We start from the raw sequence: 26,729 nt of genomic DNA on the forward strand, positions 1-26,729 counted from the left end.
AAATCAGTGGGAAACTATCAGAACAACTGTAAAATGCATTGAAAGAGTGATTAAAAAAGTAAGAGCTGTATTATCTCTGGAAAATAAGCTGTCACAGGCATCTGTACATAACTGAGTTCCAGAGTACCAGGGTTTTTATAACCATGATAAATTAATAAGAGAATGCCTGTAAATACAAATGCCTTTAAAACAGAAATTTGGTTTTTATTTCTGTGGGATTAAAACGTTTTTAATAGAATGGTTTTATGAGAGGTTTATTAAGTAATTACCTAAATAATTTCTTAGTAATTACTTAGTAGGGAATAAAATTTGAAAGAAGAATTGACTTTGAAAGAAAGGAGCAACTTGAGTAGAAAAACAAAAAATCCTTGCTGCATTTTTGGAGGGACCAGATTGAATGGCCTCCCAGACATGTGCTTAGGAGACATTGCTTTGGTAATCACCAGGGTTCTGGACCACTGCCCTCTCTGCTTCCCACATTCGGATGCCTACCAGGCTGAGAATCACAGTTGTAGTGAGTAACTTAATGAAGGGCAAGTGTTCTAGCTCTCTTATATGTTGGTGAGGAAAGATAGTTGAGAGCACTCTTCTAAGCTCCCTGCTAACTGTATCAGGAATGCCTGCAGCTGCAAGGAACTGAAAACCTACTGTACAGTGACTCTAACAAATAGGGGTTTATTTTTCTCACCTAACAAGAAGTCTGGATGTGGACATACTGGGACTGTATAGCACCAACATCAGCAAGGACCTAGGCTTCTCACTTTTTTCTGTTTTGCTTTCATTTTTTGGGTTGCAAATAGCTGATGTACCTGCATTAGGTCCATGTTCTAGGCAGCTGGAAGAGCAAAACAGAAAGAAAAGCCCACCCCAGGAGCTTTTGCCTGTATCTCCTTGGCCAAAATGTCATCTCCACTCTCGGCTTTAAAGGCTGAAAGATGGTGTATTTAGCTTTCTGGATTTTGCAGTAGAGAAAGACAAGGGAGAAGTGGTTGAAGTGGTTGGGAGTGGGTAGTGAGTGAACTAGCCTAGACTATCTGCCTCACTAACAGTACCTTCCCTTATTAAGTCTGTCTTTAGATAGAATACAACACAAATTACTTGATTTCTCCTTTTTTATTGCCATTTTATCTTTTTGCTTCCCAAGTTTATATCAAGGTTTTTTTTTTTTTTTTTTTTTTTAATTAGTTAATGCCAGCTGTTTCCTTAGTCAGTAGTTCTCAAACTTCAGCATGCATCAGGATCAGCCGGAGGCTTGCTGGGCCCCATCTCCGGAGTTCTGATCTGGGGTAGAGACTGAAAATTTGGATTTCTAACAAGTTGCCAGGAGATACTGATGCTGCTGGCTTGGGGCCATATTTTGAGAGCCACTTAGTCTTTTTTTTTTTTTTTTGGCTTCGTTGGGTCTTCGTGGCTGCGCAGGGGCTACTCTTTGTTGTGGCGCATGGGCTTCTCATTGCAGTGGCTTCTCTTGCTGCAGAACACGGTCTCTAGGCGCTCGGGCTTCAGTAGTTGTGGCATGCGGGCTCAGTAGTTGTGGCTTGCGGGCTCTAGAACGCAGGCTCAGTAGTTGTGGCGCACGGGCTTAGTTGCTCCGTGACATGTGGGATCTTCCCAGACCAGGGCTCAAACCCGTGTCCCCTGCATTGGCAGGTGGATTCTTAACCACTGCGCCACCAGGGAAGTCCTATACTCAAAGTATCTTTATGGAAGTGGGCATATGGTACACGTTGACCACATTTTAAACTTTCATAATTTCACTAGTGGCAAAATGTCTTTTTAATGATCTGGAGCTGCCTGTCTGGCACTCCAGTGCATTGACTACAACCTTAGAGATTTTGAGTGACTCTCTTAAGTAGATCTCTGAATTTGAAAATATACCTGGTTCCAAGGAAGAGAGAAATCACTGTTGCCTGGAATAGTCAGAGACTGCTTTCTGAAGGAAGGAGGACTTGAATTGATGTTAAACAGAGGGATCACAGAGGCCAGTCAACACTTGGGGAATTAGAAAGACCAGCAAGCATAATGGAAAATGAGTAAGGGGGAAGACAGTGAAGAGACTGGCCTGGCTCTAGTGAAACATATTTTAGAGAGTAGCTGTTACTGGGCAAGAGGGCCTTCAGCCTGGTGTAAAGCCTCAGGCCCCTTTCTTTATCTCAGGTTATCTCATTCATCTTTCCTTTTTCCTTCCTAACTGCTTGCTTTTTAACCATGGTACTGCTTAGTCCTGTAGTAGAGCCAAGACTTGGTTTTCCAAATCCTACCTTGTAATCTCTGAAAGAAAATCTGTATTTAATTTTTTAGGAGAGTTTTTATTATAAGAAATTAGGTTGGGATTGGTAATCAAAGACAAAAACATTATAGGTAGTGTAGAAACAGTTTCATTTTTACGTGCATATACAAATTATGTAAATGTGCTACTTAACAAAAAATACAGTATATATTGTTTTGTAACCTTTTTTTATTTAGTATATCATGAACATCTTTCCATGTCATTGAATACAAGTATCCCTTGCTATCTGAATCTGTTCGGTTTCTGAGTCAGGGATTATGAGTTTGAGTAGAAGGGGATACCTGTACTTTTCTACAGCTACTGGCTGCACGGGATTGCCTATATGGATGCATCATGGTTTAGTTAGCAGATCTTTGAATATTGAGGTTACCAACTTTTCCCTATTTATAAATAAAGCCGCTGTGTGTGTGTAGTAGTTAAATTTGCATGCAACCTTATTATATAGTTACCGGTTGAAAGTATTGTTTCCTCCACCCGCATCACTTTTCTTTTTCACTTTTACTGTATATGTACTGTCTTTTCCAGTCTTTGTCCTTGAATATAAGGAACAGAAACTCACTTAACTCAGCACTCAAGAAAGAAGATGTTGTTACAGTTTCCAAACATCCAAAGGCAAAGGAAGAAAGCACAGTCAGGCCTCATGGGAACTAGAATTTCTAAGCCAGAGGCTGTTCTTTCTGTCACCTGTTTCTTTTTGAAGATCTACTCTCCAGTCTTCTGTCTCCACAGCCCACTTTACTTATTGGTATTGTGTAATACCCAGTATAGCCACTACCAGCCATTCTTTGTGTGTTATGATTAGCTTACCAGCCAGTTAAGACTGTATCTCTAGATGACTTTTTCTACTATTGTTTTAACCTATAGTTAACCTGTGGTTTGGCTGGGCAAGTCAGGCGTCTGTTGCTGGTCAGTTATCTTGCTGGTAGGAACAGAAGTCCATATTTTCTAATCTTGTCTCTTCCATGGACTCTGGAAAGGGCTGTAAGTTTGGTAAGCAATGAAATAATTTGCTTGTAATGTTTACACACAATACATAACTTTCTAAGGATTACCTTTACCTAATGTGATTCTATTCCATCTACAATCATGCACTCACCAACCCTCCACATTTTGTCCAGTGGTCTGTTGGTTTTAACTGTGCTTTTGTAGACAATTTCTATTCTAGATTAGGTCCTTTTGGTAGCAGAGAACAGACACCCACTAGCTCAAGTGAAGAAAGATTTATTGTAATGATGCAGAGCTCCCGGGCAAATGAAAGGTGGCTGTATCTCAAGAAAAGGGGCAATGAGCCAGAAGTGAGGGAGCTCTTTATTTTTTCTTTCAGGGCTTCAGATTCCTGGCCCTCCTCCACTCTTCTGCTCCCTCTACTTCACTGCAGACAAGCTGCCTCTGCCTACTAACTTTTTACATGGCCACAAATGGCAACCTCTGTCTCTAGCTTAGCTCTTAACAACTTTCTGGTTCAGCCTGTGTTCTGATTGCAAATTCCTGAGAGAGGAATCTATATTTTTTCCACCAGGCTGTTGGTCATTCACCTGCCAAGGGGTTGGCTCTTGCTTCAGCACTGTAGCCAGGGAGGTAATGGGGCACTGAGCACTGTCCATTTCATGGATGGAGGTTTGGACAAGCACCATGAAGTATGCCTGTTATGTCAGCAGATAGTGCTAGATGACATGCTTACCAGGAGCAAATGAGAAGAGTGAGTGTGTCTGTACCTTTATCAATAATAGATATTATTTTTCTGGTTTTCTCTACCTTTGTCAGTGAGTGAAAAAAAAATCTTAAAGAAGCAGGAATCTGTTTTCTCTTTCTGCCTTCTTGGACTCTCCATGGCGATATTAAAAAACAAAACAAAACAAAAAAACAAAGGTCAGAGTTCTTTATTGGAAATCAGTTCCATTCCAGCCTGGTACCGATTAGAGATATAAACAGTACCTTGACTAGTGAGACATGGGTGTGAGTTAATCCTGTTGCAAAGTCTGGGGTTACAGGGCCTTCTAGAACAGTTTCTTAATCTTTTCTCCAGGCTCCTGGCCTTGAACAGGGTTTTTAGGTTTACCCTAAAGCTACTCTACCAGTCTCCTTGCTTTCTTAGCCTGGACTCCAAAGATAGCCTCCTTGAGGCTTTAGGCAGGCCTAGAGTGTTTGAGTGTTTCCCCCTTTCCATCAGTCTTCAGTGTATTTCTCTTTCATATTTAGTTTATCTAAAGCCTGTTGTTAATATTGATATTTCCTATGGGTAATTTCTCCATCTACTGTTTAAACCTGGAATTAATCACTTTTGAGAAATAACAAAACCCTTTTACATTATCTGTCTTCACTACATTGCTTTATGTTAGGCAGGGAGGATAGTTTTATGCACATGAGGAAAATGAGGCTAAAAATCTCAGTAATATGCCTAAGGTCACATATCTTCTAAGTGAGGAGATCTGGTCTTAGACTCATATCTTCTGACTTCAGACCAACACTTTTCCCCCCTTAATACCATTCTGTTTCCCAGCTTAATAAGGGCAGTAATAAAGTGCTAGTGTTTATTGATTATTTACTATTTCCATTCTATAAATTCTGTTATTACCCACTTGGCCAGGGTCCCGCTACTAAGTACCATTACCTAATAAATGATAGAGGAGAAACTTGATCAAAAATCTGAGATTCCGAAGTCTATGCTTGTAAAACTGCTACACTGGGGGTTGTATGCTCATGCTTATAAGGACCATAGAGGCACCATAAACAAGTGAAATGGCCCTGGCTGGAATTGTGGCAAGCAGGAGAGCAAATGCCCTATATAAAAGAGTAGGTGCTACTCAGTTCCAGCAGAAATGTGAGGTTGGTGTTGTAAAACTTTCTATTTATCTTAAGCCAGAAATTTGGATTTTCATGTAAAAAAATCTCTGGTTTTTCAGTGTTGGCAATTAAACTTTAAAATGTTAAAACTGTGTAGAACAAACGAAACACATCTGCAGGCCAACAGTTTGTGACCTCTGCACTGAGAGATAAATTATATTGCCTAATCATAGTAGCAGCCACTTAGCCTTGAGTGGAAAGATCTACTGTCCTGGAAACCTGGATATGCCTTTCATCAGCTGCCTCCCATGTAAAATAGCAGACCTCGGCATCTTTTTTTAAAGCCTGAACCACCTCTTGGATCTTACAGTGAGTAATTGATCAAAAGGATATCTGTTGTTAGCAGTTCATTTCAGAAGTATGATAACAAACATTGTCGTACTTTTTCAGTTTAAGTCACAGGCTTGTTCTGGTTCCCCACATGTCTTTTTGATTACCTATCTTTAGAGGATTAGCTTTCCAGATTCATAGGATTCTGGAAATTCCTGGTTAGAAGAGGTGGTATTAATCCAGCCCAGTTTTCTATTGATACTTGGTGCATGCATCTCTCAACAACGCTGTTTAATTCATTCAGCTAAGATTGAGTACTCACATGTTTCTGGCGAGTGAAAGATGGCTAGGATAGCATCTTTGTGCTAAAGAAAGCACACAGTTTAGTAATGGAAAATGTAAGTACAGTGCCTTAGTATGTTGTAGCAGTCTCAGTCCAATCAGGACATAGAATAGGGGAACTTTAATGTAAATAATTATTAACTGTGATAAAAGAGTAATTGTAAGATGTAAGGAAATTCTTTATGGTACCTGTAGGGCTGACAGAGAATACCCAAGGAAGGAAAAATTGGAAGGGGGTCAGGTACCATTGGAGAAGGTGTGGTTCAGCTCATTAGATCGCAGAGAAGTTTGCTGGTTTGGTCAGACTGGAGCTGGTCTGGAGTTGCTGGGCAGGCAGTAGGCCATCATCTTGAGTACATGCAGGGGAGTAGGCAACCAGCAACTGGTACTGTGAACGTGTATTGAGAGAACAGATGCTGGCAGGGGCAAGAGCCCTTCATGATGCATGGGACACGTGGGGGCTTGCAGAAGCAGCAGCAGCTCGTTGTGTGACCCTCCAGGCAGCTTGCAAGGGAAGTCCAGGCAGTGGCAGGGTAAAGGGTCTTCTGCGTGGAGCATCTTGGTCCAGGTTCTGGCACAGGCAGGAGGAGTCTTTCAGAGTGGACAGCTTCATAGGAGCTCTGGTTCCCGTGTTGAAAGGGCTACGGTGATGATAACAAAGGTGCATGTCTGTATTTTTTATATATTGTATAATAAAATGTGTCCACATTTGGAAGATCTGCATAACTCAGTGAACCTTTATTTCTCAAAGATCTTCAGTGAACACAGTGAGCAGAGAGTGGTGGGACAAGATAATGAGCAGACAGGCTTATTCATTCATTTTTGAGAAAATGTCTGCCAGATATCCATATTTGAATAATCATAGTTGGTCATTTGTTCTTTCAAGTGAAAATGGTGTTCTTTGGAAAAAGTGGCTAATTTAGCTTGTAATTCAATCATACAAGTGTTTTTCCCTTGAACAACGATTGTACTGTGGTTTTGAGCAGAAATGCTATATACACTTCATTGTTGTCACACAGAATATTGAGACTTGACCTCAGTGGTTGAGATTTAATAAAATTAACACTTTTTCTGCTTTGTCAAGGACATTTTTTTTTCCTTTTTTTTTTTTTTTAATCAGTCATCAATTTTATACACATCACTGTATACATGTCAATCCCAATCGCCCAATTCAGCACACCACCATCCCCACCCCACTGCAGTTTTCCCCCTTGGTGTCCATACGTTTGTTCTCTACATCTGTGTCTCAACTTCTGCCCTGCAAACCGCTTCATCTGTACCATTTTTCTAGGTTCCACATACATGCGTTTATATACGATATTTGTTTTTCTCTTTCTGACTTACTTCACTCTGTATGACAGTCTCTAGATCCATCCATGTCAAAACAAATGACTCAATTTCGTTCCTTTTTATGGCTGAGTAATATTCCATTGTATATATGTACCACAACTTCTTTATCCATTCGTCTGTCGATGGGCATTTAGGTTGCTTCCATGACCTGGCTATTGTAAATAGTGCTGCAATGAACATTGGGGTGCATGTGTCTATTTGAATTACAGTTTTCTCTGGGTATATGCCCAGTAGTGGGATTGCTGGGTCATATGGTAATTCTATTTTTAGTTTTTTAAGGAACCTCCATATTGTTCTCCATAGTGGCTGTATGAATTTACATTCCCACCAACAGTGAAAGAGGGTTCCCTTTTCTCCACACCTCTCCAGCATTTGTTGTTTGTAGATTTTCTGATGGTGCCCATTCTAACTGGTGTGAGGTGATACCTCATTGTAGTTTTGATTTGCATTTCTCTAATAATTAGTGATGTTGGGCAGCTTTTCATGTGCTTCTTGGCCATCTGTATGTCTTCTTTGGAGAAATGTCTATTTAGGTCTTCTGCCCATTTTTGGATTAGGGTGTTTGTTTCTTTAATATTGAGCTGAATGAGCTGTTTATATATTTTGGAGATTAATCCTTTCTCCGTTGATTCGTTTGCAAATATTTTCTCCCATTCTGAGGATTGTCTTTTCGTCTTGTTTATGGTTTCCTTTGCTGTGCAAAAGCTTGGAAGTTTCATTAGGTCCCATTTGTTTGTTTTTGGTTTTATTTCCATTACTCTAGGAGGTGGATCAAAAAGGATCTTGCTGCGATTTATGTCAAAGAGTGTTCTTCCTATGTTTTCCTCTAAGAGTTTTATAGTGTCCAGTCTTACTTTAGGTCTCTAATCCATTTTGAGTTTATTTTTGTGTATGGTGTTAGGGAGTATTCTGATTTCATTCTTTTACATGTAGCTGTCCAGTTTTCCCAGCACCACTTATTGAAGAGACTGTCTTTTCTCCATTGTATATCTTTGCCTCCTTTGTCATAGATTAGTTGACCATAGGTGCGTGGGTTTATCTCTGGGCTTTCTATCTTGTTCCATTGATCTATGTTTCTGTTTTTGTGCCAGTACCATATTGTCTTGATTACTGTAGCTTTGTAGTATAGTCTGAAGTCAGGGAGTCTGATTCCTCCAGCTCCATTTTTTTCCCTCAAGACTGCTTTGGCTATTCAGGGTCTTTTGCGTCTCCATACAAATTTTAAGATGATTTGTTCTAGTTCCGTAAAAAATGCTATTGGTAATTTGATAGGGATTGCATTGAATCTGAAGATTGCTTTGGGTAGTATGGTCATTTTCACAATATTGATTCTTCCAATCCAAGAACATGGTATATCTCTCCATCTGTTGGTATCATCTTTAATTTCTTTCATCAGTGTCTTATAGTTTTCTGCATACAGGTCTTTTGTCTCCCTAGGTAGGTATATTCCTAGGTATTTTATTCTTTTTGTTGCAATGGTAAATGGGAGTGTTTCCATAATTTCTCTTTCAGATTTTCCATCATTAGTGTATAGGAATGCAAGAGATTTCTGTGCATTAATTTTGTATCCTGCAACTTTACCAAATTCATTGATTAGCTCTAGTAGTTTTCTGGTGGCATTTTTAGGATTCTCTATATATAGTATCATGTCATCTGCAAACAATGACAGTTTTACTTCTTCTTTTCCAATTTGTATTCCTTTTATTTCTTTTTCTTCTCTGATTGCCGTGGCTAGGACTTCCAAAACTATGTTGAACAATACTGGTGAGAGTGGACATCCTTGTCTCGTTCCTGATCTTAGAGGAAATGCTTTCAGTTTTTCACTGTTGAGAATGATGTTTGCTGTGGGTTTGTCGTGTATGGCCTTTATTATGTTGAGGTAGGTTCCCTCTGTGCCCACTTTCTGGAGAGTTTTTATCAGAAATGGGTGTTGAATTTTGTCAAAAGCTTTTTCTGCATCTATTGAGATGATCATATGGTATTTATTCTTCAAATTTTTTTTTTTTTAATATTGGCTATATTCCCCATGTGGTACAATATATCCTTATAGCTTTTTTTTTTTTTTTTTTTTTTTTTAAATTTATGGCTATGTTGGGTCTTCGTTTCTGTGCGAGGGCTTTCTCTAGTTGCGGCAAGTGGGGGCCACTCTTAATCGCGGTGCACGGGCCTCTCATTATTGCGGCCTCTCTTGTTGCGGAGCACAGGCTCCAGACGCGCAGGCTCAGCAATTGTGGCTCACGGGCCTACTCGCTCCGCGGCATGTGGGATCCTCCCAGGCCAGGTCTCGAACCTGTGTCCCCTGCATTGGCAGGCAGACTCCCAACCACTGTGCCACCAGAGAAGCCCTTCAATTCGTTAATATGGTGTATCACATTGATTGATTTCCGTATATTGAAGAATCCTTGCATCCCTGGGATAAATCCCACTTGATCGTGGTGTATGATCCTTTTAATGTGTTGTTGGATTCTGTTTGCTAGTATTTTGTTGAGGATTTTTGCATCTATAATCATCAGTGATATTGGTCTGTAATTTTCTTTTTTTGTAGTGTCTTTGGTTTTGGTATCAGGGTGATGGTGGCCTCATAGAATGAGTTTGGGAGTGTTCCTTCCTCTGCAATTTTTTGGAAGAGTTTGAGAAGGATGGGTGTTAGCTCTTCTCTAAATGTTTGATAGAATTCACCTGTGAAGCCATCTGGTCCTGGACTTTTGTTTGTTGGAAGATTTTTAATCCCAGTTTCAATTTCGTTACTTGTGATTGGTCTGTTCATATTTTCTATTTCTTCCTGGTTCAGTCTTGGAAGGTTATACCTTTCTAAGGATTTGTCCATTTCTTCCAGGTTGTCCATTTTATTGGCATAGAGTTCCTTGTAGTAGTCTCTTAGGATGCTTTGTATTTCTGCATTGTCTGTTGTAACTTCTCCTTTTTCATTTCTAATTTTATTGATTTGAGTCCTCTCCCTCTTTTTCTTGATGAGTCTAATGGCTTGATGGCTAATGGCTTATCAATTTTGTTTATCTTCTCAAAGAACCAGCTTTTAGTTTTATTGATCTTTACTATTGTTTTCTTTGTTTCTATTTCATTTATCTCTGCTCTGATCTTTATGATTTCTTTCCTTCTGCTAACTTTGGGTTTTGTTTGTTCTTCTTTCTCTAGTTCCTTTAGGTGTAAGGTTAGATTGTTTACTTGAGATGTTTCTTGTTTCTTTAGGTTGGCTTGTATAGCTATAAACTTCCCTCTTAGAACTGCTTTTGCGGCATCGCATAGGTTTTGGGTTGTCGTGTTTTCATTGTCATTTGTCTCTAGGTATTTTTTGATTTCCTCTTCGATTTCTTCAGTGATCTCTTGGTTATGTAGTAAGGTATTGTTTAGCCTCCATGTGTTTGTGTTTTTTACGTTCTTATCCCTGTAATTCATTCTAATCTGATAGCGTTGTGGTCAGAAAAGATGCTTGATATGATTTCAATTTTCTTAAATTTACTGAGGCTTGATTTGTGACCCAAGATGTGATCTATCCTGGAGAATGTTCCGTGCGCACTTGAGAAGAACGTGTAATCTGCTCTTTTTGGATGGAATGTCCTATAAATATCAATTAAATCTATCTGGTCTATTGTGTCATTTAAAGCTTCTGTTTCCTTATTTATTTTCATTTTGGATGATCTGTCCATTGGTGTAAGTGAGGTGTTAAAGTCCCCCACTATTATTGTGTTACTGTCGATTTCCTCTTTTATAGTTGTTAGCAGTTGCCTTATGTATTGAGGTGCTCCTGTGTTGGGTGCATATATATTTATAATTGTTATATCTTCTTCTTGGATTGATCCCTTGATCATTATGTAGTGTCCTTTCTTGTCTCTTGTAACATTCTTTATTTTAAGGTCTATTTTATCTGATATGAGTATAGCTACTCCAGCTTTCTTTTGATTTCCATTTGCATGGAATATCTTTTTCCATCCCCTCACTTTCAGTCTCTGTGTGTCCCTAGGTCTGAAGTGGGTATCTTGTAGACAGCATATATATGGGTCTTGTTTTTGTATCCATTCAGCAAGCCTGTGTCTTTTGTTTGGAGCATTTAATCCATTCACGTTTAAGGTAATTATCGATATGTCTGTTCCTATGACCATTTTCTGGATTGTTTTGGGTTTGTTTTTGTAGGTCCTTTTCTTCTCTTGTGTTTCCCACTTAGAGAAGTTCCTTTAGCATTTGTTGTAGAGCTGGTTTGGTGGTGCTGAATTCTCTTAACTTTTGCTTGTCTGTAAAGCTTTTGATTTCTCCATCAAATCTAAATGAGATCCTTGCCGGGTAGAGTAATCTTGGTTGTAGGTTCTTCCCTTTCATCACTTTAAGTATATCATGCCACTCCCTTCTGGCTTGTAAAGTTTCTGCTGAGAAATCAGCTGTTAACCTTATGGGAGTTCCCTTGTATATTATTTGTCGTTTTTCCCTTGCTGCTTTCAATAATTTTTTTTGTCTTTAATTTTTGCCAATTTGATTACTATGTGTCTCAGCGTGTTTCTCCTTGGGTTTATCCTGTATGGGACTCTCTCTGCTTCCTGGACTTGGGTGGCTGTTTCCTTTCCCATGTTAGGGAAGTTTTCGACTATAATCTCTTCAGATATTTTCTCTGGTCCTTTCTCTCTCTCTTCTCCTCTGGGACCCCTATAATGCGATTGTTGTTGCGTTTAATGTTGTCCCAGAGGTCTCTTAGGCTGTCTTCATTTCTTTTCATTCTTTTTTCTTTAGTCTGTTCCACAGCAGTGAATTCCACCATTCTGTCTTCCAGGTCACTTATCCGTTCTTCTGCCTCAGTTATTCTGCTATTGATTCCTTCTAGTGTAGTTTTCATTTCAGTTATTGTATTGGTCATCTCTGTTTGTTCTTTAATTCTTCTAGGTCTTTGTTAATCATTTCTTGCATCTTCTCAGTCTTTGCCTCCATTCTTATTCTGAGGTCCTGGATCATCTTCACTATCATCATTCTGAATTCTTATTCTGGAACGTTGCCTATCTCCACTTCATTTAGTTGTTTTTCTGGGGTTATATCTTTTTCCTTCATCTGGTACATAGCCCTCTGCCTTTTCATCTTGTCTATCTTTGTGTGAATGTGGTTTTTGTTCCACAGGCTGCAGGATTGTAGTTCTTCTTGCTTCTGCTGTCTGCCCTCTGGTGGTTGAGGCTATCTAAGAGGCTTGATGGGAGGCTCTGGTGGTGGGTAGAGCTGACTGTTGCTGTGGTGGTCAGAGCTCAGTAAAACTTTAATCCACTTGACTGTTGATGGGTGGGGCTGGGTTCCCTCCCTGTTGGTTGTTTTGCCTGAGGCAGCCCAACACTGGAGCCTACCTGGGCTCTTTGGTGGGGCTAATGACAGACTCTGGGAGGGCTCACTCCAAGGAGTACTTCCCAGAACTTCTGCTGCCAGTGTCGTTGTCCCCATGGTGAAACAGAGCCACCCCCCGCCTCTGCAGGAGACCTTCCAACACTAGCAGGTAGGTCTGGTTCAGTCTCCCCCCGGGGTCACTGCTCCTTCCCCTGGGTCCCAATGCACATACTATTTTGTGTGCACCCTCCGAGAGTGGGGTCTCTGTTTCCCCCAGTCCTGTCGAAGTCCTGCAGTCAGTTCCCACTAGGCTTCAAAGTCTGATTCTCTATGAATTCCTCCTCCCGTTCCTGGACCCCCAGGTTGGGAAGCCTGACGTGGGGCTCAGAACCTTCACTCCAGTGGGTGGACTTCTGTGGTGTAAGTGTTCGCCAGTCTGTGAGTCACCCACCCACCAGTTATGGGATTTGATTTTACTCTGATTGTGCCCCTCCTACCATCTCACTGTGGCTTCTCCTTTGTCTTTGGATGTGGGGTATCTTTTTTGGTGAGTTGCAGCGTCTTCCTGTCGATGATTGTCCAGCAGCTAGTTGTGATTCTGGTGTTCTCGCAAGAGGGAGTGAGAGCACGTCCTTCTACTCCACCATCTTGGTTCCTCCCCCAAGGACATTCTTAAGTGAAACTGGTATTTTGCCTGAAAATGAACGATACAGTGAGTACAAGTACAATTTGGTGCCACTGCTTTGAGTCCTGCTAAGGCATCAGCAGTTTTATCCACTATTGTATCTGAACCTTCAGCACATATGTCAAAATGGTGGAAAAAGCAAATAATGTCTTAGTTGACCTTGCAGATTCCCTGAAAGAGTTTCAGGGCCCCCCAGGAGTCCAGGGACCACACTTTGAAAACCACTGGTATGGGGCATCTATGGAGATAGAAAGATGAACTAAAGAATCTGGGTGAGAGATGACATAGTGGTGGCTTGTACTAGTTTTAGTGGTGGTGGTGATAGAAGTAGACAAACTCAAAAGATATATGAAAGAGGTGTCAAGGATGTTGCCTAGATGCTTTGGCATAAGCATCTGGGTGGAAGGTGGTGCCGTTTACTGAGCTAGGGAACACAGAGGTGGTAGTGATATGGGACAGGGGCAGAGGGGAAATCAGAGTTCAGTTTAGGTACTAGTGAGTTTGGGAACATATCAGTATTCAAGTAGAGATGTTTGTGAGGCAATTAGCTGCATGGTTCTGGAGCTCAGAAGACAGATCTGGACTGTAGAAAAATCTTTTGGAGTTATTGGTGTAGAGATAGTCCATTGAAGCCATAGGATCAGTTGAAACTCCTGAGAGGAGACGATATGGAGTGAGAAAAGAAGTAAGCCTAGATATGAACTCTGAGGAACTCCTACATTTAAAGATCAGGTAAAGGAGTAGAGGTCAGCCAGGAAACCGAAACAGTACTACCAGAAAGTGTTGAGAACTGTAAAAGTGCCAAAATTTCACTCTCCTTGTAAGTTAAACTGACAGTTTCATAGATGCTGGCAGAAGACACAAAACTCTTGGATCAGAGACAATGGACAGTTTATTACCCATAGCAAAGCAGTGTGCTTGGTACCAACATTTGTTGAAGAGGGCCAGGTAATACCTGCACACAGAGATTGTGTTACAGAAAAGGAAGTCTGACTTAGGGAACCCAAATCTCTTATAATGGACAGTAAGCATGCCTGCCCTTTGCTCCAGAAAGAGACCCTATCTTTATCTTCCAAGGCTATTCACTATATTAACATCTTTTTCAAGATAGTCTGGAACAAAGGCAGTCATTGCTTCTGCTTGCAAGTAAGGCAGAAATGTGAGATTGGAGACATGGAGAATGGTATCGTGAAAGCCAGTAGAAAGAGTATTTCAAGAAGGAGGAAATTGTTAGCTCCATTTAGTATTGTTGAGAGAATATTGAAACTCTAGTTAGAGCTGTTTCATTGATATTTTAAGAAATCAGATTGGGCTGGGCTGAAGAGTGAATGGAAGTGTAGAAGTATAAAACGCAATGTGTAGAAAAGTGGACATTGGGAATATAGGTGACTCTTTCAAAAAACTTGGTTGAGAGTTTGAAGAAAATAGTACTTGGAAGCTGTGTGTGTGTGTGTGTGTGTACACACGTGTGTGTGTGTGAAACTGGGGCTAGAGACTTCAAATGCTGATGGGAAGAATCCAGTTGAGGGACAGATTACAGAAAAAGGAGAGAGAATTGATGACTCATGGGTCCTAAAATGTATCACTGGGAATTGGATGCGGAGCTCCTATAAAAGTTGGCATTTAGGAGGAGGAGGTCCACAGCTGCCTTCTTAACTGGGAAAAGGATAAATCGAGAGGTATCTGGGCTTGTGTGTAAAGTAGGAGGAAGTGAAGATAGGAACTATTAGTTTTTATTTATCTAGGAGGTAGGAAGTGGGGCTAGATCCTGTAGGAGGCAAATAGAGATTTGATTTTAAGGAGAGTAGTTGAAAGTATGAATGAATTATTGTGGAGTGTGGGAAAACAAGCAGATCAGAGAAACAAAGTAGAATTTCTGAGTGAATGGTGAGGACCCAACTGAGGTTGTAATCGTGTAGTTATATTGGTACCAGTTTCTCTGGTTGATATTTTAGGGATTTGTTTTTTCCTTCCTCCTCCTTTACACATCACCACCAATAAAACCACAGTGAACTACTTCGCAACCACTAGAATGGGTATTATGTAAAAAACAGACAATAACAAATGTTGGGAAGGATATGGAGAAATGAAGTCACTTCATACACTGCTGGTGGGAATGTAAAGTGGTGTGGCCACTTTGGAAAATAGTTTGACAGTTTCTTAAAACATTAAACATAAATTTAACATATGACCCAGCAATTCCATTCTTAGGAATCTACCCAAGAGAAATAGAAACGTTCTCTACACCAAGATTGGCAAATGAATCATCTCAGCAGCATTATTCATAATAGCTGAAAATTTGAAACAATCTAGATGTCCTTCACTGGGTGAATGGATAGACAAAATTTGGGATAGCCATACAATGGAATACTCTTAAGCAATAAAAAGAAATTAACTATAGATACATGCTACAACATGGACAGACCTCAAAAGCATGCTCAGTGAAATAAGCCAGCCACAGGAGACCTTATTGGATGATTCCATTTGTATGAAATATCCAGAAAAGACAAACCTATAGAGACAGAGTAGATCAGTAGTTTCCAGGTGTGGGCAAGGAGAGGACAGGGATTAACAGCAGATGGGCATGAGGAATCTAATTAAGTGATGAAATATTCTAAAACTGATTTATGGTGCTGATTGTACAACTTGGTAAATTTGCTAAAAAAAAAATCATTGAATTGTATCCTTGGAAAGGGTGAATTATGTGTAAAATATGCCTCAATGAAGTTCTTTTTAAAAAGAAAGAACAGTTCTTCATAAGTGGGAAAGTGATGTGGGGTTCACCAACTGAAAGGACAAAACAGGTTGGTGTTTTGGTGTTTTGATGGACAGATAGGATAAAAGAACAAAGGGGAAAAAGTGTACAGTTTGGGGAAACGAGAGATTTGACCACATAGAACCTAAACTGCTTATGTGAGGGGAGGTACAGACAAGCAGGTGCTGATGGATAAGGGAGAAAGTAAGTTCTCATGGTGTTGAAGAACAGGTGTGAAAATGGGGATCAGAGAGGTTTGGAGAAGGAACTTTTACGATGGTATAATTGGAGCATGAGATAGTATGTGGTGGGGGGCCATAGGGAGAATAGGGAAGAAGAAAGAGATTAAGGGCCTTGGTGAACTTTGTGCCTGATCCAGAGTGGGGATATGGAATTAATATTGCTAAAAACAAACTAGAGCACATGTGTCCATTTTTCCACACCTGCTAGCTTATTCTCTACTGTTAGGGCTCTGGAGTATCTACCTATAGATTTACTTTAAGGATTAAATGAGATAATGTAGGTAAAACACATTGATATTTTCTCCTTAGTAGATCCTAAGTAAATAACTGTAGACGTTACTGTTTAAAAAGTTGAGGAAGAGAATTGTGTTAGTTTTCCCTCACTACGTAATACATTAAACCAAAAGCTTTGTGGTTAAAGCATTAGTAAACATTTATTATCTCACAGTTTCTGTGGGTCAGGAATTGGAAGATGGCTTAGTTGAATAGTTCTGGCTCAGGATCTCTCATGAGGTTACAACAGGGGTTAGTTGGGGCTGCAGTCATCCGAAGGCCTGACTGGAGCTAGAGGATCTGCTTCTAATGCGGCCCATTCACACATGGCTGGCAAGTCAGTGCTTGCTGTTGGCACAGAGGCCTCAGTTTTGCTCCACATGAGCCTCTCATCAGTGCTGCTTGATTTTCCTTGTAACAGGCTGCCAGCTTCTCCCAGAGTGAGCAGTCTGAGAGAGGAAGGCTAATGCTGGAATACTTTTATAACCTAGCCTTAGAAGTCACACACTGTCATGGACCTAGAAAGTATCATACTAAGTGAAGTAAGACAGAGAAAGACAAATACAGTATGTTATCACTTATATGTAGAATCTAAAAGAATGATACAAATGAACTTTTTTACAAAACAAATAGACTCACAGACATAGAAAACAAACTTATGGTTACCATTGGGGAAAGGGCAGGGGAGAGGGATAAATTAGGAGTTTGGGATTAGCAGATATGTACTACTATATATAAAATAGATAAACAACAAGCACCTACTGTATAGCACAGGGAGCTAGATTCAATATCTTGTAATAAACCATAATGAGAAATACATCTATATCTATATCTGAGTCACTTTGCTGTATACCGGAAACTCACACAACAGTGTAAATCAACTATACTTCAATGAAAGAAAGAGAGAGAGAGAGGAAGAAAGTCCTCCACTGTCATTTCTGCCATACTCTTGGTAATAAAAACAACTGATCTTCAGTGTAGGTTATGTGAGAGCATGAATGCCAGGAGGTGAAGATTACTGGTATCATCTTGGAGGCTGGCTACCACAGAGAGAAATAAGAAATAAATTGTTTTTGTTTGGGGGAGAGGGTGTTTATTTGCATCTTCCCTTGCTGTAGGCCTCTAGTAGTTATTATGAAATTAGACAGATCTGCAAGTTAGTGCTCCTTAGTGACAAAATGTCCAGTTAACATTTGTGAGTCTTTTTTTCTTAGCACACTCTTATCTGATATTGCTTTTTAATTTAATATTAATTTTCAAATGATAGAGTTAAAAAACAGTAAGACCACCGAAATTATAACCAAAAGAGTAACCCTGCCCCAAATTTCTACTCTGCAGAGAATACTTATTTTTAATTCTTTTGGCTATTTGTTTTGGTAATGTCCTCCATATTATTAAATAGCCTTGCTTATACAGCTGTTTCTTGATTTTTCCATTTTAGACTTTACTTTTTACTATGGAAAATGAGAATTTGGCGCTTTCCTTCTCCCTTACATATATCCCATGTACCTCTTCCTAGTATAGTTATAATTTTTGGTTAAATCAATGTTCAGTGCTTATATTATGACTGTAAATATTCTCAGCCAATCCATGTAGTAAATGATGATTGCATCTCGTTTCTCTTGCAACTTTGTATTTTTTTTCTGGAATTAATGACTGTTTTTTTTTGTTTGCTTAGTTTTCTATGTCTTTATCAATACTTCATCTCCAAACTCTCCAAAAGAACTAAACTCCTTCTGGTATAATCAGGTAATCTATCAATTAATTTTTTTCCCTTCTCTTAGCAGCATACCATCTGGACTCCATCTTCTATTGCACTGTGGTTTACACGGTGTTGCCCTAGAAGAGTCTCTGCGCTTTCCTGTGTCAGAGACTATTTCCTAGATTTCATGATTTTTTATTTTCCACTTACTTCCTTGTTTTATAGAACATATCCCAGTAGCTTCCTAAGAAAGGGTGCCTGAGAAGTAAATTTTTGAGATGTTGCCTGATTAATTGATAGTTTACCTGTTTACAGATTTCTAGGTTGGAAATTATTTTCTCTTGGAATTTTGAAGGTATTGTTACATTGCATTCTAGTTTCTTACACTCCTCTTAAGAAATTGCAGGCTATCCTGATTCCTAGTCTTTGTTTCTGATTGCCTTTCCCCTATGTAAACATTTAGTTTCAGCTTTCTCTATTCTGCTCAGTCCATTACCAGTCAACCAAGGACTATTTTCCAAAATTTTGTTAGTTTTGCTTCTGTTTCTTCCTTTGTTCTTGTGAGTTTATAATTTTTTTATTTCTTTACTATTATCTTAGTGGGTTGCAGGAGAGAGTGGAGATAATTACTGGTGTTTATTTTACCATATTTTACTAGAAATCTGACAAAATGCTTTTTATGAAGATATTTAAAACAAAAAATATTCCTGAGATTGTTTTTCCAGAATAATTAACCAAAGTTAATTTTGTGTTTGCTTCTGGGATAATATTTTACTTCTCATCATTTCCAAATGTTCTGTTAAAAAAAAAATGTCCCCCCTGTCATTCCTCTTGGTTTTGGGGGCTTCATTATGTTTTTCATTGAGGTAAGAATGGAAACTAATATTTGTTAAGTACCTACTGTTTGTCATAATATGTTTGTTTGAGGGTTTTACATGTACTAGATAGATGCTGAGGTAAGATATTCTTCACATATGTTAGGTAGCTGGCATTCCCAATTTAAATGAGAAAATGCATCAACTTGAGTTGCTTTCCAAAGGTCATACCTATTGTAAATAGCAAATACTGGCTTTGAATCTAGTATTTCTGATTATGTAGTCCTTTATCCTCTTTACTTACAACTTCATTAATCTTCAATTTGTGTGTGTTAAAATTTTCAAGCATAAAAGTAGGGAGAGAATAGTATAATAACCCACCATGTATTTGTCAGCTAGTTATCAACATTTTGTCAATCTTTTGTTTCAAATATTCCACCATTTTTTAAATTTGTAAATGTACTCCAGTATACATCTCTGATGTACAAAAGGACTTCTTATAACTAACAAAATTAACAGTAATTCCTTAATATGATGTAAAACCCAGTCCAAGTTCAGATTTCTCTGGTTGTCTCAAAAATACATTTATTCAGTTGGTTTGTTCACACGGTATCCAGATAGGATCCACATGTAGCATTTGGTCTTTTTGTCTTTTAAATCTCTTTTAATCTATAATATTCATCCTCTCTCCTTTTTCCATGCCATTTTTATTTGGAAGAAATCAGGTTCTTTGTTCTGTAGAATGTACCACATTCTGGATTTGATTGCTTCTTCATGGTTTTATTTTATTGTTGTACTATCCCCCATATTTCTTGTTATCTAGAAGTTAGAGCTGGATGTTTGATTAGATTCAGGTTTATTTATATATGTATTTATTTTTGCAAAGAACATCTCCTAGCTTATATTTCCTATTTCATCAGGAGGCAAATAATATCTATAATGTCCTACTTTTGGTGATGCTGAGTTGGGTATAGTTGTTCTCAGCTTGATCCATCCATTATAAGTTCCCCATTCATATTATCACCTCAGGATTTTAGCATCCACTTATGATCATTGTACAGATCCATTATTTCATTAGGTGCTGCACATTGGTGATTTTTCTAATTATATCACTGCCCTTCTACATTTATTAGCTGTAATTCTGCTATTACGAGGAACTTTCTCCTCTTTACTGTTTTGTCACTTGAAATCAGGAAAGACAAGATTAATGATTGATTTTCCCCCCTTTATTTGTGAGTTTTCAGAGTAACGAGTTTCTGTAGCAAAAGAGTCATTATGAACTAAGGGCTATTTATATATATGATATATTTTAGTGTATTATAGTCATTATTCATTTTGTTGCTCAGATTGATCCATTAGTGTCCCCATTAGTCTTTGATAACTTCTTTGGTTTCTGACACAGGATGTTCCAGGCTCATTTTGTGCATATCCTTCCCCAAATACGGAATTAACCATTTCTCCAAGGAACTCTGTTTTTTTAAAAATGGGAAATAGTATTTAGAAACATCAACCTGAGTTGCTAGTGGTTCAGTACTATTGGATTGTCATATTTTAGGCATTTTCACTGATCAGAGATAGGAAATACGTACATATTTTTTAGAAAGAGAAAAATCATGAGTTTGTACTGATGATACCTATTGAAATGTAAGGTTTTTTTTAAACTTAGCTACTCTGATTTTATACTTGTACGTCATTACTCTTAAATCTTGGTTCCCAACCATAGTAACAGAAGTACTTTTTGCTTTCTTCTTATTGTATATATGACAATTTCGAAACTACAATATCAGTACTAATGACTGAACATAATTTGTTTTCTTTGTGGATCTTTTTGCCCTTAGTATATATCCTGCTAGGGAGATACAACCAAAATACTGTATGGCATATATACTAAGTTTTTTATTTTATCCTTTCATTGTTCTTTCTTGGGGGGGGGAGTATATATTATTGTATATTTAATATATAGTATTTTAAATTATATATTTAATATATTTAAAATTATAGTTTTTAATTTTATATTTAATATATAATAGTACATATTCTTATACATATTTTTTTTACTCCCTTTCTTACTGTAAAGGTATATACTATAAATATTGTTTTGCATTGCTTTCTCTCTTAATGGTACAGTCTGGAGATCACTTCTTTTTTTTTTTTTTTTTTTAATATTTATTTTTATTTATTTATGGCCGTGCTGGGTCCTCGTTTCCGTGCGCGGGCCTCTCCCGTTGCGGAGCACAGGCTCCAGACGCGCAGGTTCGCAGGCTCAGTAACCGTGGCTCATGGGCCTAGCCGCTCCGCGGCATGCGGGATCCTCCCAGACCAGGGCGCGAACCCGTGTCCCCTGCACTGGCAGGCAGACTCTCAACCAATGCGCCACCCGGGAAGCCCCGAGATCACTTCTTTTTTATTTTATTTATTTATTTATTTTTTTGGCTGCTCTGGGTCTTCGTTGCTGGGCATGGGCTTTCTCTAGTTGCGGCGAGCGGGGGCTACTCTTGGTTGCAGTGCGCGGGCTTCTCTTGTTGCGGAGCACGGGCTCTAGATGCGCGGGCTTCAGCAGTTGTGGCACATGGGCTTAGTTGTTCTGCGGCATGTGGGATCTTCCTGGACCAGGGTTTCGAACCCATGTCCCCTGTGTTGGCAGGCAGGTTCCTAACCACTGCGCCACCAGGGAAGCCCTGGAGATCACTTCTTATCAGCATGCAGAGATCATCATTCCTTTAAACAGCTGCATAGTAATCTATTATGTGGGTTACCATGACTTAGCTAATTTCATACTGATTCAGTCTTCCATTTAAGTCCTAAGGAAATACTTCTTCGTGGCAAAATCCAGTGTGAGAATTTAATAGGATCAAAAAATTTTAAAATATTGAAATCTATTTCTCTCCTTAAACTGGTAATCAAGAGTTAATGACAATTTTCGTGAAATGAATTTTATTCACCTAAGCACCCTGGTTTATTTTTAAACCTTAACTATTTTTGATGGAAATCCTTTAAATTTATTACAAACTTTTACACAATTTAAACATTTTTTGTCATAATTGGGATGTTTTCATTATTGTATTTAATTCTAATTTTCTGTGCTTTTCAGTTTTCCTGTGTTTTCCCGTGATTTCCCTGAATGTTAAGTACTTGTCAGTCTCATATGCCCAAGTCAGTACAGCTGTTGTGTGAAGTTTTTTTTTAAATTAATTAATTAATTTTTCATTCTATTAAAGTTTAGGTGAAGGTTTTATCTCTGCTTTTTCAGGACCTCAGCTTACATACAGGAAAGTCAAATTTATAGAAAGCCTGGTATTAACAAGAATGGTGTTTCACTCCCTGTTTACTAGACTAAAAATTTTTTTTATATTGAAATATAGTTAATTTACAATATTTTGTTTCAGGTGTACACAGAGTGATTCAGTTATATATATATTTTTCAGATTATATTCCATATAGGTTATTACAAGATATTGAATATAATTCCCTATGCTATACAGCAAATCCTTGTTGCTTATTGACTAGACTAAAATTTTTTTAATTGAGAAAACAAAGCATCTGTGTCTTTATCATTTTGCTATTGTAATTTTTACAATATGTAGTTATGATTATTCCCTTATTAATAGTAATATTTTCTCTTGAATCAGATGTTCTGCCTTACTCAATACGGGTCCTGTTGGAAGCTGCTGTGCGAAATTGTGATGGCTTTTTAATGAAAAGGGAAGATGTTATGAACATTTTAGACTGGAAAACCAAACAAAGCAATGTTGAAGTGCCCTTTTTCCCTGCCCGTGTTCTTCTTCAAGATTTTACGTGAGTGATAGGTTTATTTTTCATGATGAATTTTCAGAGTGTTCGCTTTTTAAAATTCAGACTCCATGATGGCTCTCTTGTTTTTTAATTGTGAAGATTAGTTTATAAATTTAAAAAGTTGCTTTTTCTAAACTGAAGCCATTTGTTAAAAATTAGGCACTTTTTTTTTGTACCATTTATTTTAAAACTACTTTTATCTAACTGCCTACTTGTCATCTCCACGTAGCCAGTAGACTTCTCAGTCTTAACATATCCAAAACTTCATTGCTCAGCCCCCCTCATGTATTCCTTTCCAAGTTTTTTCTGTCATATTGAATGGCGCTGTAGTCTCCTGTTTGTTTAGAGCAAAACTCTAGGAGTTAACCTTGGTTCCTCTCCTTCATACATAATCCAGTCTATCAGCAGGTTCTGTCAACTCTACCTTTGAAATATACATATCCTGAATCCAACTCCACCACAGTCATCCTGATTCTAGCCCCATTCTCACTTACCTGGACTGTAACTATAGCACTCTGTTAGCTGGTATCCCTGCTTCCATACTTGGAATGTACAGTCTTGTCTTTTCACAGTAGGTGAAGTGACTTGGTGAAAAGATGTTAATCAAGGTCATATCACTCCCCTATTCTCCAATTGGCTTCCATTACACTTAGAATAAAGTCTTTACCATAGCTTGAAAGATTCTGCCTAATCTGTGTGTCCAGGGATTACTTATTGGAAGAATTAACCTTTAGCTGAGTTTTGAAGGAGGTGTAGAACTTAGCTAGGCAAATAAGAACATCCCCTTCACCCACCCACCTAAATCTGGTTTGTAAGCTTCTGCTCTGTGTACCCTGTATATGCTGCTACTGTAGTACTTACAATACTATTCTATAATTGCTACTTTATCTTCCCTACAAATTCCTTGAGAACAGTTACTCTCCCTTACTTGGCCTTATACCATTGGTATCTAGCACATTGAAGGCATTTGGTAAATGCTTCTTATATAGTTGGCTGGAGATACATATGTAGATATAGATATATAGATATAGATCCATCTATATATCCATATATTTAGTGGATAACTTTGGAGACAAGAAGGCACTGGGAGTGAAGGGGCTGGAGCTGGGGAAAAGGGAGGGGTATCTTAAAATTTAAGGCAAGAGAAAGAATTCCATAGGCATTTTCCTTGACGTTCTCTTATGCCTCTAAAAATCATCTGTTGTATTTTTGGCACATCTACCTTTGAGCCCTCAAATTCTCAGATAATATTTAATATTCTCATTAAACCAGGATACATCTAACTTTGGATAACCTGTACATTATCAAACATGAATGCAAATTAAAAAGGGATACTTTTTAAATTTAAAAATGCATATTGATCATTTGAGCATATATAAAAGAAGAATTAGAAGTTGATCATTCTTTATTTTTTAGTGGAATACCGGCAATGGTGGATTTTGCTGCTATGAGGGAGGCAGTGAAAACTCTTGGAGGTGACCCTAAGAAAGTCCATCCTGCCTGTCCAACAGATCTCACGGTTGATCATTCTTTACAAATTGACTTCAACAAATGGTACTTTAATACACATATTTATAAAGACAGCCACACACGTTGACTGGCAGCCAGTCCACTGGGAGTGTGTGGTATAGAAGAAAGGGAATAGAGAGAATTTGTGCCAGAGTAAAGTTTGCTACAGTTAGTATTGACTAATGTACAAAAAGAAAAACTGGTGAAAACTTTTATGTATTGTTGAATTTTCTTTTTAACTCAGTCTAAATTTAAAGTGATTTTCATGTTTGTATATTTCTGCTGCCATCTTTTATAGATATGTGTGAGCCTAGAACCTGCTTTTTGGCGTGAATATCTGAATTAAGGCTTCATTTCCTTTTTGTTTTTTAACTTCCAGAGAGAATTTAAAGATGTGAGCCTTTAATGTCTAAATTGGTGATTGAAAACACTGAGCTTACTACAGCTGTATTTTCCTTTCACTGAAATAAATTTCTTATATTTAAAAGGTCCTTTTGACCAAAGTCAAACTAGAGAAGACATTATTCTGTTTTCATGTACTAGCTTTCTTTTTACATTTCCTGGAGTAATGGAATAAGGCTACAATTTATTAAAACCTGTGACAGCCTTTGCCCTCTAGATTAAACGATGGCTCTGAACTTCTTTTAAGTTATTAGATGGGAAAAAAAATCGATTTTGCTACTTGCCAAAAGTTACTATATGAAAATGATTTTAGTGGCACTTACAATTTTTTTTTAATCTCCATAAATTTATATAAATCAACTTTTTTTTTTTTTTTGGTAATCTGAGATTTGCTTTTGAAACCTGAAATAAATGATATATTAACCTTTAAATAACATTCAGTTGTTACTTCCAGATAGCATTGCTGTTGTGTGCTTTTTGAAGAGCTAAATTTCTGTAACTTTTAAATGGTTTTATTTTGTTTCCTTTTTTGGAACGATAGTGCAATACAGAATGCTCCAAATCCTGGCGGTGGTGACCTACAGAAAGCAGGAAAGCTTTCTCCACTTAGAGTGCAGCCTAAGAAGCTTCCCTGCAGAGGCCAGACTACGTGCCGAGGATCGTGTGATTCTGGAGAACTAGGCCGAAACTCAGGAAGATTTTCTTCGCAGATCGAAAATACACCCATTCTATGTCCTTTTCATTTGCAACCAGTGCCTGAGTATGAGATGTTTTTAAAAATATTTATTAGTACCAGATTATTTTTCAGTTAAGGAAATCACGTTTATTCTCCTTCCCCTCCTAATTCCTATTACATTGCCTTCATATTTAACTGTGCTTCCTATTGTACTGAAAGAGGCAAAGTTAATTAAAATGGTAGTCTCTAAATACCATGATTTATTTCTGTTCCTTCGAAGAAAACTTTTCTTAAGAATTTTCTATAAATATATTTAATTTTTGTAACTAATATAGACAGAAAATTATCTTGAACTGTAAATTTTTTATTTTAGTGAATTTATACCATTCACATGCTCATTATTCATTCAGATTCCTTTTATGAAATCTCTATTTATATTTTTAGCTTTATTTTCCTATTAGGAGATTTCTTGTTCTTTCTTATTGCATTGAGACCTCTATGTTAAGAATATTATCATTATCATATGTTATAAACTTAATAAGCCCTTTTAGATAAGCAATTTCCTATATGGTACCCTGGAAAGTAGTAAACCTGCCTGGAAAAGAATCCCGTTCTTAAGAGTTGGTTAAATTTCCTAATAGGTAATTTTTCAAAATAAAAAAAAGAGTTGTATAATTTGAATTTTTATATGCTATAAAGTTTCCAAAGTCTTAGTCTTACTTTAAGAGAGTTATGTTGTTTATCCCATTGTTTACTAGACTGTCAAGTGTTTTAAAGGTGAGTTAAAAATGACTTACACTTTTTCAAATTGAAAAAAATTTAACACATTTAAGATTTAGGCTAGCTAAGAATAATATCAACACATGTTTCATCATAAGTACCAAATAATATATTAGTTCATTTGTCCCTAATTTGGATCTTTTAAATTCTGGGTAGTTGTAAATTTTGTGCTCAGTATAGCTGTAAAGCCTCAGGTTATAAGTGACCTTAGGTGCTCTTGCTTTCTAAGAATTCAATATAATCTGTGGGTCCTTTGCCATCAAATCATGACAGTTTTACATTTATGTAAGTACTCCTTATTCCCTACCTGGCTGTCCTGATTGTTAGGGACATGTTGAATTTTGAGATTAATTTCTCTTCTTATTTAGAAATTAATTTCCTGAAAAGGAAGATTTATTGATTCAAAAAATCACTGATTTTCTTGGGTATCTTTTTATAACTGGTATGAAGTGCTAAGATGGTAAGTTTTTATTTCTAAAAATCCAATCTGGTGTAACATTTCCCCTCAATTTTGACTCTAAATTACAAAGTATTAAGATCAGATATGTTATAGTCCCTGGTTGTATGAAAATAGTAACTCTTTCATGTGCTTTAATGCATCAGTGAAGTATTAATTATAGAGTCAGACAAGAAATTGAGGGATAGAGAGTTGAGAGCATACATTTGGCACTTGAAATCACTGCCTGATTTGA

The 26,729-nt window shown here is 37.8% G+C and overlaps 1 protein-coding gene across 1 annotated transcript in view; it reads left to right on the top strand.

Annotated features, from left to right (window-relative positions):
• Nucleotides 1-26,729, top strand: part of IREB2 (iron responsive element binding protein 2) — a 53,404-nt gene that overhangs the window by 3,303 nt on the left and 23,372 nt on the right. Inside the window, exons 3-5 of the mRNA XM_059912666.1 lie at nt 22,508-22,673; nt 24,087-24,224; nt 25,123-25,341. Coding sequence (XP_059768649.1) covers nt 22,508-22,673; nt 24,087-24,224; nt 25,123-25,341 — 523 coding nt within the window. The remainder of the gene's footprint in view (nt 1-22,507; nt 22,674-24,086; nt 24,225-25,122; nt 25,342-26,729) is intronic.

Source organism: Balaenoptera ricei, chromosome 2 (assembly GCF_028023285.1).
Source record: "Balaenoptera ricei isolate mBalRic1 chromosome 2, mBalRic1.hap2, whole genome shotgun sequence".
Lineage (NCBI taxonomy): Eukaryota > Metazoa > Chordata > Mammalia > Artiodactyla > Balaenopteridae > Balaenoptera > Balaenoptera ricei.